Source organism: Anolis carolinensis, chromosome 3, assembly GCF_035594765.1.
Source record: "Anolis carolinensis isolate JA03-04 chromosome 3, rAnoCar3.1.pri, whole genome shotgun sequence".
In the NCBI taxonomy this organism is placed as follows: Eukaryota; Metazoa; Chordata; class Lepidosauria; order Squamata; family Dactyloidae; genus Anolis; species Anolis carolinensis.
This window is the reverse complement of record NC_085843.1, coordinates 196,326,283-196,340,677: the sequence shown is the minus strand read 5'-3', so window position 1 is coordinate 196,340,677 and position 14,395 is coordinate 196,326,283. Positions and strand designations below refer to the sequence as shown.

Genomic DNA, 14,395 nt, shown 5'->3' with positions numbered 1-14,395 from the left:
TTCTCTGACAGGAGCTGAAAATTTAATTTAAGTGAAATTTTAAGATTTAGTATTTTGGGGTCCACATAAAAAATACAGACCACCATTTTAAGGAAAGGGATTATAATTCTTTATTAATTATTGGAGTGTTTCCCTTCAGTGGTTTTGAAAAGCACCAATTGTGTTGGATGCATGACCACAGTATGACCATTAGTTTTATCAGGACTCATTTTTTATAGGCAATGACACATACCAACACCTTCTTCAATACATTCATCACATTTAAGTTAAACTTGTAGAATACATGTAATTACATATTTACTTTTAAATGATTGTGTCGAGGTGTATTATAAACTGCTTCCCTATGAGGTGCACTTGGCAAGCTATTGAAATATTGATTAACTTGCTGCAGCCAGTGTCCTGTTGTACGGACTATCAATATTTGGCATAAATGAACTGCTGCAAATAATGGATATTTTATACAGTGATACTGCTCTATACATACCATAATCCCATGGTTGCTTTACAATGATGGAATCAAGATGCAATTTTGGTGTTCATTTTTTCATTTGGGGGGGAAATCCTATCAGTGCATTCATTTGCAGAAGTATGATCTCACTGCAATGGAACATTGCTGACAGATATTAAAAGATAAAGGATTAAATAAGATTTTATTGTCACATTTAACTGCTTCGTCAGAGATGTACATTAAAGGTTTCTGAGCAAGATCAAAAATAAAATTCCTTGAATTAAGTGATGAGATGGCAACAGCACTTATTTAATTAACCAGCACTACAGTTGTTTGCAAATACCCAAAATAAAACTGAAACACATTTTTATAAAAACAGACTGTAGCAATGAAAAACAAAATACATTATGTTAAGGCCAAAGTGTATGTTAAAATACCAAAAACAGAAATGTTTGATAGTCCCAAATGTCCAAGAAGATTGACATTTTACCGTATTTCAAAGCCACTTGAGTTTTATTTCATACATATAACATATGTAGGATAGGTGTGGGATTGTTTAGCAACTGAGGTCTTTTGCCATTGGCAACCGGATATCTAAAGGAAGCCTTGTAGGGCTTTAAGGAAGAGTGGGATTATATATGACAAAGATGCACTGTCACAAACTGAAGAGATTCCTGTAAGATAATGGAGGGAAAAGCCTAATTGGATACTTAATGGCACAGTTTCTTATCTTTTGGGCAAACGTCGCTGCAAGCATAAAATAAAACGTAAGTGCATTCAAACATTCTTTGAACAGAATCCACTTCATGCCTCCAAAATCACAAGGTTCCCTCCCTCACCCCAACAAGAGATACATTTTAAGTTTAAAAGGAAACCCCAGGGTATTTCATTAAACAGCCTCTTTTATGTTCCGTAACTTAAAATTTCTATAGAAACAGGATTTTCTTTTGCAAGTACATTGCAAGAATGTGTATTTTCAGCATTTGTGGAGTTTTAATACAAAACATTGACAGAACTGACCATGTCATCACCTTCTGCTATGTGCTCTTCATATATTTTTAGAACAAAAACAAGACAATGAGGATAGTGTGGCAAAGTCACTTTTTTAAAATCCACAAAGATCAGAGTAGTTATGCTTGAGACATTCACTGATGATTTACTGGTAATTTTTTTTTCCTACAGAAAAAGGCAACCATCATTTTAAGTGATACACATTAGGCTAGTAGAAAAAGATTGAAACAAATCTCATATCTATTAAAAGAACATGCAGAGAAGATAGTTCACATTTGTTCCAATCAGGCTTCTTGGAATTATCAAAGGTTTTTTCCCCTCCTGGCAATGATCTATTTGGCTTCATCATTAAAAAGCCAGATGATCGTAGTTCTTAGAAATAACCCCCCTAAGATTCAAGGCATGATCGTGCACGAGGTAAGCTTTGATGTGAGATAATTAGAGACTGCACTTAGTTGCAAAATCCCATTTTTTTAATAGAGAATTTGGCAACCAAAGCTACAGGGTTCCCCCCCCCCCCCAAAATTCACTTTGCTTATTTACCAGTACAGCCATGAATCCCGTCAATTAGTACAGCTTGATTATACTAAAGATCCCATTACAAAACTTGCAAAAATGTGAGTAAGCCATCTACGTTCAAGTCTTCTACATCTGCTGTGCACAATGATCCACTTTTGTAGCTCATTTCCTCCAAGTTAAATCCCAAAATATTTCTGTAACGGTTTAGGAAAGACAGTGCTATGTTAAGCTCATGTTCTATCAAATCTGGGAGATTTGAGTATTCCTTGAATCACCATCTGCATGTGTCAAAGGTCGAGAATCTCTTGTCTGTGCGTATTCACTGTCAGATGATTCTGTAGGTTCAAGCAAATTCTCACAGTCACTGTCTTCTGATTCATTCGCAGTGTCAGCAGAGGCTGTTTGGGAAGAAGACGATGGCATGGATGTGCCGTTGCCTGAATGCTTCAATCCTGTGTTTGTGGAAACGTAACTAGGAGAGCCCACTGCTTGAGGTCGTGGCATAAAAACATTATTTTCTAAAACACCAGGGCGCACTGCACTGTCATGATTGATCACACTGAAGTCAGCGTAAGGGGGAGGAGGATCAGAGGTATCTGGTTCTTCAAGGTTACTACCTTCCACAGCAAATCCCGCATGAGACATCCGTGGGATTAATATAGGTTCCAAGGTTTCGGTTGATATTTGTCTGCTTAAGATGGTCTGTTGCAGCCCTACAACAGTGCAAAAACAAGTATTGTAATTGCCTGCCAGGGCAAGACAGTTTGTTTAGTTACATACTATTGTGTTTTCTGGTGAGATTTGTGACCATGGGCACGGAAAAGGATCTTAAAAAGCACATTTAAGCACTAAATATACTTAACAAGTCACTCGAGGGCAAAGATAAATGAAATGCAAATTGAATTTAGTGTCTCTTAGAACCACTTTGCTCTACTAGTAAGATTTATATAACTCACTTCCAAGAATTCAAGCACTTGGCCAAAATGAAGTACAGTCAGCCCCCACATTTAGTTTTTTCTTTCTGATTTGATTATTCAGAGGTTTGCAACTGCTCATTAACTAGCTCATCATCATCCTGCTTTTTATGCTGCTTCTCTTCTTATCCTTCCATGTCCTGCTATATTTATAATACGGTATAAATTTATAATATTTATATTTATAATATGGTATAAATTTCCATTCACTGTGATGTGAATGGAAATTTATACCATATTATGCCACATATGCTATGTTATCCCAAAACCTCCTGCTTCTCATCTTACATCTTCCAGGGCATATCTGTTCAATGTGTTTTCTTCAAAATAAAACTCCTTCACAGGGAACTTAGATAAGGGAGGGGATGGCACAGCATGCCAACTGCTTAATGTGTCAAAGGAATATGATGGAATGCACCAGAAAACTGCAGAACAGCAGAAAATGACTGCAGTACAAGTCACCATATTGCTGTCTTCATTTTAGGGCCCGAAACATATGGCATGGCTATGTATTCTGTCAAGCTATGGTGAAAAATGCTAGTGAGGAACATAGACCTTTTCCAACGTGGATCACATACTACTAAAGGAAATCTAAAAAATTTAAAGAGAAAGCTGCCATGAGAGTGGGAGCTTATTTTTTCATACTTATTTTGCACTTGCTGTTCCCAATTTTTCTGTTATGAGCAAATCTAGTAAGTATTAAACCAGCTGGTGCTGTTCAGTACTGAGGCAATAACAGTAGGAACATATCCTTATCATTCGCTGAGCTCTCATTTAATATGCTGTTGATACAATCAGGCACTGATCACTTCTATGCCTATTAGAAACTTAGTCAAGAGTAGGATTTTAAGGACAAGGAGCTTAAAGTGCTTCATTATTTAATCCAAAGGAATAATTTTTGTGGCTCCTATTTCTGTACATCTATCAACACACAACTATTTCTAAACCCTTTCCTTACTATTACAATAAGCAGCCTGTTCTATTTAGTAATTTATCATTACTACAATCAACATTTCCCATTTTTTTCTCCCTATAGGTCCCATCTTCTAAGCATCTGCTTGAATTGTCGCTTTATCTAACAATGATCATACTTGGCAAATACATATGTATGTTCACAAGTGACAAAAAACAAACTCTAAGCTAAAATGTACTGACTCTCTACTCAAATTGTTTAATAACTTATATAAGTAGTCCCCAAGTTACAAACAAGATAGGTTTTGTAATTTGTTCTTAAGTTGAATCTGTATGTAAGTCGGAACAGGCATCTTTTTAAAGTGAAACTCCAGCCAAATATATATGTGTGTGTGTGGGTGTGTGTGTGCCCGCACTTTGGATTGAATAGGGAAGGGTTAACAACTCTGTGGTCTTTGTTCTGCTGTATGTGCCCCTGTTCAGAAGATTTCACCTCACTTTCTGTCCCTGCGATAATTGGATTTGGAAAAATGTGGTTTGTTGTGGAAACAAAGATTGGTGATCAAACTTCTATTGAGACATCTTTTCCCCATGATAACTCTTTCAGAAGTGATTTTCCCTTCTGAGGGGCAGATTTCTCTCACTTCCTGTTGTCTCACCCCCATTCTTAACTGTGAGTCATTTGTAAGTCAGATGCTTGTAACTCGGGGACTGCCTGTAAATTATAAAGCTGACTGGAGCAGATTCACATTTCCTTCAAAATAAAAAAAAATGGCTTCTCAATCGGCTATTTCTAACTAGTTTAAAACATAATGCCAAGTGGTTGCCAAATGTAGCTTGCCAAATGCAAACCATATCCTAATAGCAAGCTATAACCACTATGCTTCACATATAGGCTGATATGTATTTCGGGGACACCCTTTTATTTTTTATTTCAAAATATTATAACTCACTTCTTTAACCATTATGTTTGGACTTTAGTTTTGATATTTCCAATGAAAACCAATCTGTATACCCTACTATGGGAGAAAAAAGAGTTCTCATCATATAACATTTTCTCATCATATAAGCCCTGCACTAGAAGAGATAGGGAAAACCCACTAGTTAATATCTGGTTGCAATATCTGTTTATCCATAATCTCTGTCAAATTATGAGGTAGGCAGAGAGAAAAGAAAGATGATCAAACTCAAGACTGTGATAGAGAAGTGATTGAACAGAAACATCTAATAGAAAACGGAGTGTGAGTACAAGAGGGAAGAAAATGTGCTGCCTACTTTACTGTTCCTTCCAATAAGCTTTCTTAACTTGACTCTGATATTATGGAATCATGAGATATGTGTGGATTAAATAATTATAGACCAGATTTCTGTCTCTGGCATTATCTTCCTAAGTCTTCTCTGTTTTCACTGTATCCTAAATCCTCTAAAATTTGATCAGATACATTTCACATTCTGACATATACAGAACCCCGTATAATAGCATGATACTCTATTTTTCTAAAGAGAACCTTTATAGAAAAGGCTTACTTATTTTCTGCTCTTTTTCATGTTTTCTTTGTGAGATTTGCCTTTTCAGCTTATTCACTTCTGCCTGGAAAGACTCGACAGCTCGTTCACTTTTCTCTAAATCTATACATACTGCCTGGGAGAAATACAACAAGGTTAGTTCAGCTGACATTTAATAGCCCTAGCAGAAATACAATGCCAAGTCAAGATCAAAGACAGAACTATTATGAGATGTTCATAACACAGGTTCTATTATGTCACTTGTGTCCAAACCTAAATTTCACTGCTTGTTGCTGATAGCAATCATCAGAAATTAATTGGCTAAACTGTGTTTTTACACATAAGCACTGTTAAATCAAATAGAAATATAGAAATCCTCATTGATAATAGGGAATAATATCTGGTACCCAATCAAGCACACTTTTACAGATCAACCCATAGATTCTTAAATGTTAGGATAGAAAACAGCTCAATTCTATTGTTTACAATATCTATTCAGAAGGGTGGATTGAATGTATAGGTAAAGAGCTAGGACTATCTTTGTTGGAACACCCTGAAGGCAGCCCTGAGCTACTAATGATATTGAATAGCTTGCTCTTGCATACCAAAATTTAAGGAATGCAAGGAGTTATTTAAAATAAATACAAGTGTGCTACCACTTAAGTTGGTGTAGGTATACTGCAAAAATCAATGTGGGAGGCGATGAAGAAACAGCTTAATAAAATGGATTTATTTATTTATTGTATTTATATCCTACTTTTTTCTTAATATGTGACCCAAGTCAACACAAAACAAATTAAAGTGAATTACACTTTAAGCAATTAATAATATTAAAGTTAAAATTATTAAACAACTAAACATACTAAAATAATAATTTAAAAGTTTAAAAAGGCAATTAAAATATAATAATGATACAAAATATTGTAACATTCCCTCCTCTGTTAAAAGACCCTTTGCAATGGACAGTTATTGATCAAGGGATATAGCTTCTGCTATAGCATTTCAGACATCATTGCAGATATTTAGTGAAAAATGACATTTTCGTTGGCTATGTTGACTAGAGTTGCAGTGTAACAGCATCTGGGGATTCATGTTCTCCGTTTTTGATGGTAGAAAACCTACTGAGGACTATAATGATCAGAACAGGAACAGCTGTCTAGATCAACCTATTCATTTTGTTATTTGAAAAGTGACAGAAATGCAGTTAATTTAAAACCGGATGTGTGCTTAATATAGAGGAATGGTTCCAGGGTAAGTAACCCTTTATTCACTGCTAAACAGCCACATAAAAACGTTGCCCATTTATAAGGTAAAAATGTTTCTTGTAAATTCTTGTAGCTCCACAATGCTATTTTTGAAGAATTTTAAACTGAAAAAGACTTTTTAACAGGTTCACATAGATAAATACTGCATCTGCCACAAGAAAGGTGGACCGATATTAAAATAAAAGGATTTACCTGTACTTTTTCCTGAAGTGCATTATAAACCTGATATATAGCCCTGATATCCTTCATCACACCATCTTTATCAAAAAAGTCGGTACTAAAAAGATAACAAGAACAATGAATGAGAAGAAAGCACCTTTTGCCTTAAAGCAGTTCATATTTCTCTGAGCTATATTCTAGGCAACAGTACATTAACTTCTGAAACTATTTGCAGAACCAGTTAGTTTTGCTCAGCCTGACATCAGAATGAGTAATGCAGGAGAAATATTTGCTTGGTAGAGCCAGCTTGTTCTATTCCCTGCCCATGTTTTATGGCACCAAAAAATTACAATCACTATATATACATATCAAAGTCCAACAAAAGATGTTCACAGAACTCATAGAAAGTTTATATATGAAACTCTCTCACAGCTAAACTCGATCATAGTAACTTTGCTTTCTTGTGAAATCATTTCTCCTATTTAATTATTATGGTAAAGAAGTCATAACTGAGTATATTGTTATAGCATATATTCTTGCTGTAATATATTATTACTTATTAAAATATTTACCCATGTTCTTTAATAACTTTGGTGTAATTCTGAGATGTGTTTGGCACTGAAGAGACCTTGTATTCCTGCTGACTTGTGTTGCCTAGATTAGGGATAGTGAGCGACACTCTTTGATTATACCTGCAGGGAAAAAAAACATTTAGAAAAACAGTTGTTACCCTTCCCATTCGTAATAGCAACTCAAATTAAGCCAGTATCTTAAATCATTTCCACTACTCAGGATTTAAAAGTGAAACAAAACCACATTGATTCAATGTAACTTGAATCAAATGGCAAATGCTAGGTAGCATTGATTAGGAGTACTTACTCAACTGATGAAATGTACCTTTTAATGTCCATATTACTACCACATCAATACAAATATTTTTAAAACACTGGCAGAATGAAATATGAGTTTTCTTTGCTAAATCGTAAGTTACTAATCATTGTTTATATTATCACAACATGCTATAGAGCAGTGGTTCTCAACTTGGGATCCCCAGATGTTTTTGGCCTACAACGCCCAGAAACCCCAGCCAGGTTACCAGCTGTTCGGACTTCTGGGAGTTGAAGGCCAAAAACATCTGGGGACCCCAGGTGGAGAACCACTGCTATAGAGTGCTTATTATGATGTGTGAATCTATCTCTACTAGTAAAAAGTCCCAAGTAACATCTTAGTCCCTCTTGTGGCTCTCTAAGCCCACTGTACTGCAAAGCTCTATAGAGACTACAGTAATAAAAACATACAGAGAAAAAAAGAGAACAGAAAGGCCCTCCTCCTTCACTTGCCTGCCCTTTGCGGCTCTCCTCCTTCACTTGCCCGCCCTCCGTGGCTTGGCTCCTTCACCACGCAGAGGCCGGCAGCCCCGGCGCCCGGCCTGGCAAAGGAGCCAGCCAGCGAACCTGCCCTCCATCCCTTGCTCACTCACCCAGCTGGGTTCCGGCAGCACTGGGATCCGGGGGGGTGAGAAGGGGGAAGGGGGCAGGAATTTGGCTTGGATAGCCCGGATGCTCGGATGAGCGGTGCTCGAATGAGCGGGGCTTTACTGTATGTTGCCTAACATTTTGCCATTTAACTTGGCTAACACCAAGAAAACCTCCATATCACTACAGACACTTCAGGCTGTATTTTAAAGTTATACCGCATTATGATGGGTCACATCAATAACTGTTTACCTTCTGTTTGGTCTAAAGAGCACATATTCTAATGCATGTGTTGAGTTATTAGCTGTAGAGATGAAGCTGAATAGAAGGAAGACAAGGTCAGGCACTCCAAGAATCTGTGTCAGCTGTTTATGGATGATATGCTCTCTATAGGACATTTGCTGTTGAGTGTTTCTCCTAAACCTATACCATCCGATAACATTCTACAATAAAGAATAAGACAACAAAATATTGATTAAAGTTAAGAACGGTTTTCTCTTTTCATGCTTCAGAAGTACAGCCACTATAGCTGGAAGAAGTGAAATGTCAACATGATGTCTGAATTCCTGAAAGTAATTGTACATTATCATTACAGAATGATACTTTACCATATGGTAATGCCTTCTTTTAAAAGAAGACATGTTAAAATTTACAGAATATGGAATCATTTCATTTTATCCATAATCCCATGCATACTGAAGGATTACATTTTGGAATGATAGAAATACCTTGATTTCACAGATGTGTTAAGCAAATATCACCTATTGGCATGTTTGTGAACATAAATATATAAATCCACCTTATACGGATTTAGTCTTATGGTCCGTCAAGCTTAATATACTTACTTTGAGCAGATACTGCCTATCAGCAACTGCGCAGATATCTTCCCATAGCAACTACAGTCAACTGTCCATATTTGCTGGGGTTAGGGGCATAGGAATCCGTGAATATTTTTTTTTTAACTTGGAACATTTCTCTGGGAACTTCCGGAAGCTGATTATAGAATTGCACTGAAAGCCCTGTAAATTGCAAGAAAGGTGTTCTGTCTAGAAATCTTTCTAGTGTGGCCACTGAGTCATATTGGAGGACCTAGAGATTTCTAGAGATAATATTTTTAATCAAACCTGTGTGCAAGCAAATCCGCAAACATCAAAACCATAATTCTAGAGTGATAACTCTTTAGCTGGACACACTTGGGACTGAACTAGAATCTTCTAGTGATTTGCCACTAAAATACTGCCTAAACAAAGTTGGATTCATCTGGTACAGGTGTATGTTTAATTTCCCTTATATTTAATACTATATAAGTCTGAAATTGAGTAAAATGTTTTTTGTTTAAGCAAGGTGTTCTTATAGCCCATATAAAATCTGCATACCCTTATGTCTACTCTTGGGAGTGCCATGTAATATAAGCAGCAAAGAAATGCAAATTCAACCTTCTCTTGGAAAATGAGATCTATTGCATAATTCCTCAATAGAGTCAATGGTTCTAAAGTAGGATTTTGAAATGAAGCCTACAGGTACATGCTGACTGCCTTCGTCTTTCCAGTCTAACAACTGTCCTTACTGAGCTTAGATATATTGAAGCATTGCAGTGATCAACTAAAAATAATCTAAAACCCTGAGTAGACAAGGACAATCTCCGAAAAATAAACTGATTAACACAACTAACACACACAACTTTGTGAACTCTAGTTGGCTCTGTAGATTAATGGGGATATTTGTGCAGACTACATAATAATAATAATAATAATAATAATAATAATAATAATAATAATAATAATAATAATAATTTTATTTTTATACCCCGCCCCATCTCCCCGAAGGGACTCGGGGCGGCTTACATGGGGCCTTGCCCGATAAAACAATCAAATATCAAAACACAGCAATAAAACAGTTATCCAATAAAAACATCAATTACAGTAAAAACAATCGTTAAAATCAACATAAAACATACAATATTAACACTGGAGACTAATTCATAGAACCCAGGCAATGTGCAACATGTGCCGAAATGGGCCGAAATGGGGAAGGTAATTTCACAGTTAAAATGTACAAAGTGCAATATAGCATTGGCAACACCTCAAGAATGGGGCTATTATAAAATGGGCAGATTGATCAGTCCAACACCAGATTAAGTATCAAAGGCCTTTTGAAAGAGCCAGGTTTTTAAGCTCCTACGGAAGGAGAGGAGGGTGGGGGCCTGCCTGATCTCTCTAGGAAGCGAGTTCCAAAGCCGGGGGGCCACGACGGAGAAGGCCCTCTCTCTCGTCCCCACCAACCGCGACTGTGAGGGTGGTGGGAGCGAGAGGAGGGCCTCCCCCGACGAGCGAAGAGAACATGCGGGTTCGTAGGGGGGAGATGCGGTCTCTAAGGTAGGTGGGTCCCAAACCGTTTAGGGCTTTGTAGGTGATAACCTGCACCTTGAATTGGGCCTGGAAAGTAAACGGCAGCCAGTGGAGCTCCTTAAACAGAGGCGTTGAACGTGCCCTGTAATTCGCTCCAGTTAGAAGCCTGGCTGCCGATCGCTGTACTAGTTGTAATTTCCGGGCCGTCTTCAAAGGCAGCCCCACGTAGAGCGCATTGCAATAGTCCAGTCTAGAGGTAACTAAGGCATGGACCACCATGGTCAGATCAGACTTCTCGAGGTATGGTCGCAGCTGGCGCACAAGTTTTAGTTGTGCAAAGGCCCTCCCGGCCACGGCCGACACCTGATCCTCAAGCATCAGCCCAGAATCCAGGAGGACCCCCAAGCTGCGGACCTGCGCCTTCAGGGGGAGTGCGACCCCGTCAAGCACAGGTTGCCACCCAATACCCCGATCGGCCGCACGACTGACCTGGAGGACCTCTGTCTTGTCAGGATTAAGTCTCAGTTTGTTCACCCTCATCCAGGCCAACACAGCGGCCAGACACTGGTCCAGAATCCGAGGGGCTTCCTTGGATTTAGGTGGAAAAGAGTAGTAGAGTTGGGTGTCATCCGCGTAGAGATGGCACCGTACTCCAAAACTCCGGATGACCTCTCCCAGCGGTTTCATATAGATGTTAAAAAGCATGGGGGACAAAATAGAACCTTGCGGGACCCCACAGGTCAATGGCCAGGGGTCTGAGCAGGTGTCCCCCAGCTTCACCAACTGGGAACGACCCTCCAGAAAGGACTGGAGCCACTGGAGTGCAGTACCCCCAAGGCCCATCCCAGAGAGCCGCCCCAGAAGGATACCATGGTCGATGGTATCGAAAGCCGCTGAGATGTTCAAGAGAACCAACAGGGTCACACTCCCCCTGTCCAGCTCCCTGCGGAGGTCATCCACCAAGGCGACCAAAGCCGTCTCGGTACTGAACCCAGGCCTGAAGCCAGACTGCGATTGGTCCAGAAAATCCGTATCTTCCAAGAATCCCTGGAGCTGAGAGGCAACCACCCGCTCCAAGACCTTGCCCAAGAATGGTAGGTTAGAGATTGGCCTGTAGTTACACGGATTGGTCGGATCCAATGAGGCCTTCTTCAGAATAGGCCTTACCACTGCTTGTTTTAGGCTAGATGGAAATTTGCCCTGCCCCAAAGAGGCATTAATTATTGCCACAAACCAATCAACTAACCCACCACTGGCCTGTTTTAAAAGCCAAGATGGGCAGGGATCTAGGGCACAGGTAGTCGCCCTCACCGCTCCAAGAATCTTGTCCACATCATCAGGTTGCACAAACTGAAACGAATCCCACAAGATCATCATATATACATCATCATATAATTTTTGTTTGACTATGTTTGGTTCAATTTATTGATGTTAGGTTTAATTCATTGATATTAAGTTTAATTTGATGTGAGGTTTTAATGTTATTTTTATATGTAGTGTTTTCCATATATGGGTTTTTCTGGAATTTTATATCACTATTTGTTTTTATAGAGGCATTTGAGTGTTTGCCATTCTATGTTGGAATCTGCCCTGAATCCTCCTGGGTAGATGGGGCGGAATGTAAATAAAGTTTTATTATTATTTGAAACACAACAAGTTGAGTCCACAGCAGACACTCTGCTGGCTGCTGTACTGGATCACACGTTGGACACTTCCCAATGCGTGCAGATCCCAGCAAGGTGGCCTTCTGCAGCTGGCAGGTGGTAATTTTGTCAGCGCCAATTGTGTTTAAGTGAAGGCCAAGGTCTTTAGGCACTGCACCCAGTGTGCCAATCACCACTGGAACCACCTTGACTGTCTTTGTAATTCGATCTTTAAATCCTCATATCGTGTCAGCTTTTCCAGTTGTTTTTTTTCAATCCTGCTGTCCCCTGGGATTGCAACATCGACAATCCATACTTTGTTTTTTAACACGATCGTGAGGTCAGGAGTATTGTGCTCCAAAACCCTGTCTGTCTGAATTCGGAAGTTCCAGAGGAACTTGACATGTTCATTCTCTGTAACTTTTTCCGGCTTGTGATCCCACTAGTTCTTTGTCACAGGCAGATGGTATTTGTGGCACAAGTTCCAATGAATCATCTGAGCAACGGTGTTATGCCTCTGCTTGTGGTCAGTCTGTGTGATCTTCTTGCAGCAGCTGAGGATGTGATCTATTGTTTCATCTGCTTCCTTGCAGAGTCTACATTTGGGATCTGTCATCGACTTTTCAATGTTGGCTTTGATGGCATTGGTTCTAATGGCTTGTTCTTGGGCTGCCAGAATCAGGCCCTCCATCTTTTTTTTTCAAAGTTCCATTTGTGAGCCACAACCATGTTTTTTCTTTGTCAATTTGGCTCTATTATTATTATTGTTGTTGTTGTTAAAGATATAATAAATTTAAACATAATAAAAATGCAGAGTACTGCAATGAAGGTGTAATATTTAAGTAGTACAAAAGGATATTGATTTATCATGTCAGTAAATACATTTAGATTGGAGTCAAGGAACTATTCCTTTGCACTTCACCTTTGCCATTCTCCCTTGCAACAGTCAAGCTTAATGGGAGACCGCTGCTGTTGTTTTACTAATGGAGGAGGGGGGAGAGACAAAGAAGGCAATTTATAAGATAAATACTCAGCTGCTTAGGGTTGTCAGGAAAAAAGCAGGGTGCACTTTATGTATGAGGACATCATTTCTTCCCCCTTCCAACCAAAGACCAGCTGCTTCTTAATATCTGAATCCCCACTTCCCCTTCACATCAGTGAGCAACCACAGTAAAGAGTGCATGAAACTGTGTGGGCAGAGAATTACATTATTCCTCAATCTAGAATCTCAGTCCCAACCACAAAGTAGCTGTCTGACATAACTGCAGTTCAGAGGGGGCAATGCCTCCTGATAAGCCTAGCACTTTTACCCAGAAGAGGAGCACCGGTGGCGAAGTGTGTTAAAGCACTGAGCTGCTGAATTTGCAGACCGAAAGGTCCCAGGTTCAAACCCCGGGAGCGGCATGAGGGGCCGCTGTTAGCTCCAGCTTCTGCCAACCTAGCAGTTCGAAAACATGCAAATGTGAGTAGATCAATAGGTACCGCCCCGGTGGGAAGGTAACAGCGCTCCATGCAGTCATGTCGGCCACATGACCTTGGAGGTGTCTACAGACAACGCTGGCTCTTCAGCTTAGAAATGGAGGTGAGCACCAACCCCCAGAGTCAGACATGACTGGACTTAACATCAGGGGAAACCTTTACCTTTTTCCCCAGAAGAATGAGCAACAATAAAAAGCAAGTGCTGTAGAGCAGCAAAGATGTCAACTTATTTTCTTCAGTGTTCCAGATATACCAGCTACTAGTCTGTTCTTATTGTAGTATTACTTACTAAGTAGCAATGCACTGCTTCGCTCCATTGCTAAAATAATTGCATTATGACAAAGCTCAAGTCAACTTAATGGGACATGACTACACTCAGTTTAACTCTGGCATATCCTTTATCACGTGGTACTTAAAAGCTTTTCTTCCCTCAAGTGTTTAAACTTTATTAATATTGTGCAAGGAAAGCACTGCTGTAGATACTTAAAAGAATGCCTGCAAGATCTTCTCCCCCAAAATGAATACTCTGGAATCTATAACAGCAAAATTCATTCACAAAATTAATCAAGTGAATTAAGAGCTAATTTTAAGAAATGGTTTCCTTGCCTGAACTGAAACTAAAAGAAATATATCTCGGGGTGTCACTGAGAAAGAAT

At 39.1% G+C, this 14,395-nt stretch overlaps 1 protein-coding gene across 2 annotated transcripts in view; it reads right to left on the bottom strand.

Moving 5' to 3' along the window:
• Window positions 1–633: 633 nt before the first annotated feature.
• The window catches only part of abraxas2 (abraxas 2, BRISC complex subunit), a 38,445-nt gene continuing 24,683 nt past the window's right edge, over window positions 634–14,395 (bottom strand). For both annotated transcript variants that reach the window (XM_003218588.4, XM_062976046.1), the window contains exons 5-9: window positions 8,522–8,712; window positions 7,367–7,486; window positions 6,828–6,912; window positions 5,392–5,506; window positions 634–2,691 (exon numbers count right to left, since the gene is read on the bottom strand). In XM_003218588.4, the coding sequence (XP_003218636.1) occupies window positions 2,219–2,691; window positions 5,392–5,506; window positions 6,828–6,912; window positions 7,367–7,486; window positions 8,522–8,712 (984 nt within the window). In that variant the 3' untranslated portion in view covers window positions 634–2,218. The remainder of the gene's footprint in view (window positions 2,692–5,391; window positions 5,507–6,827; window positions 6,913–7,366; window positions 7,487–8,521; window positions 8,713–14,395) is intronic.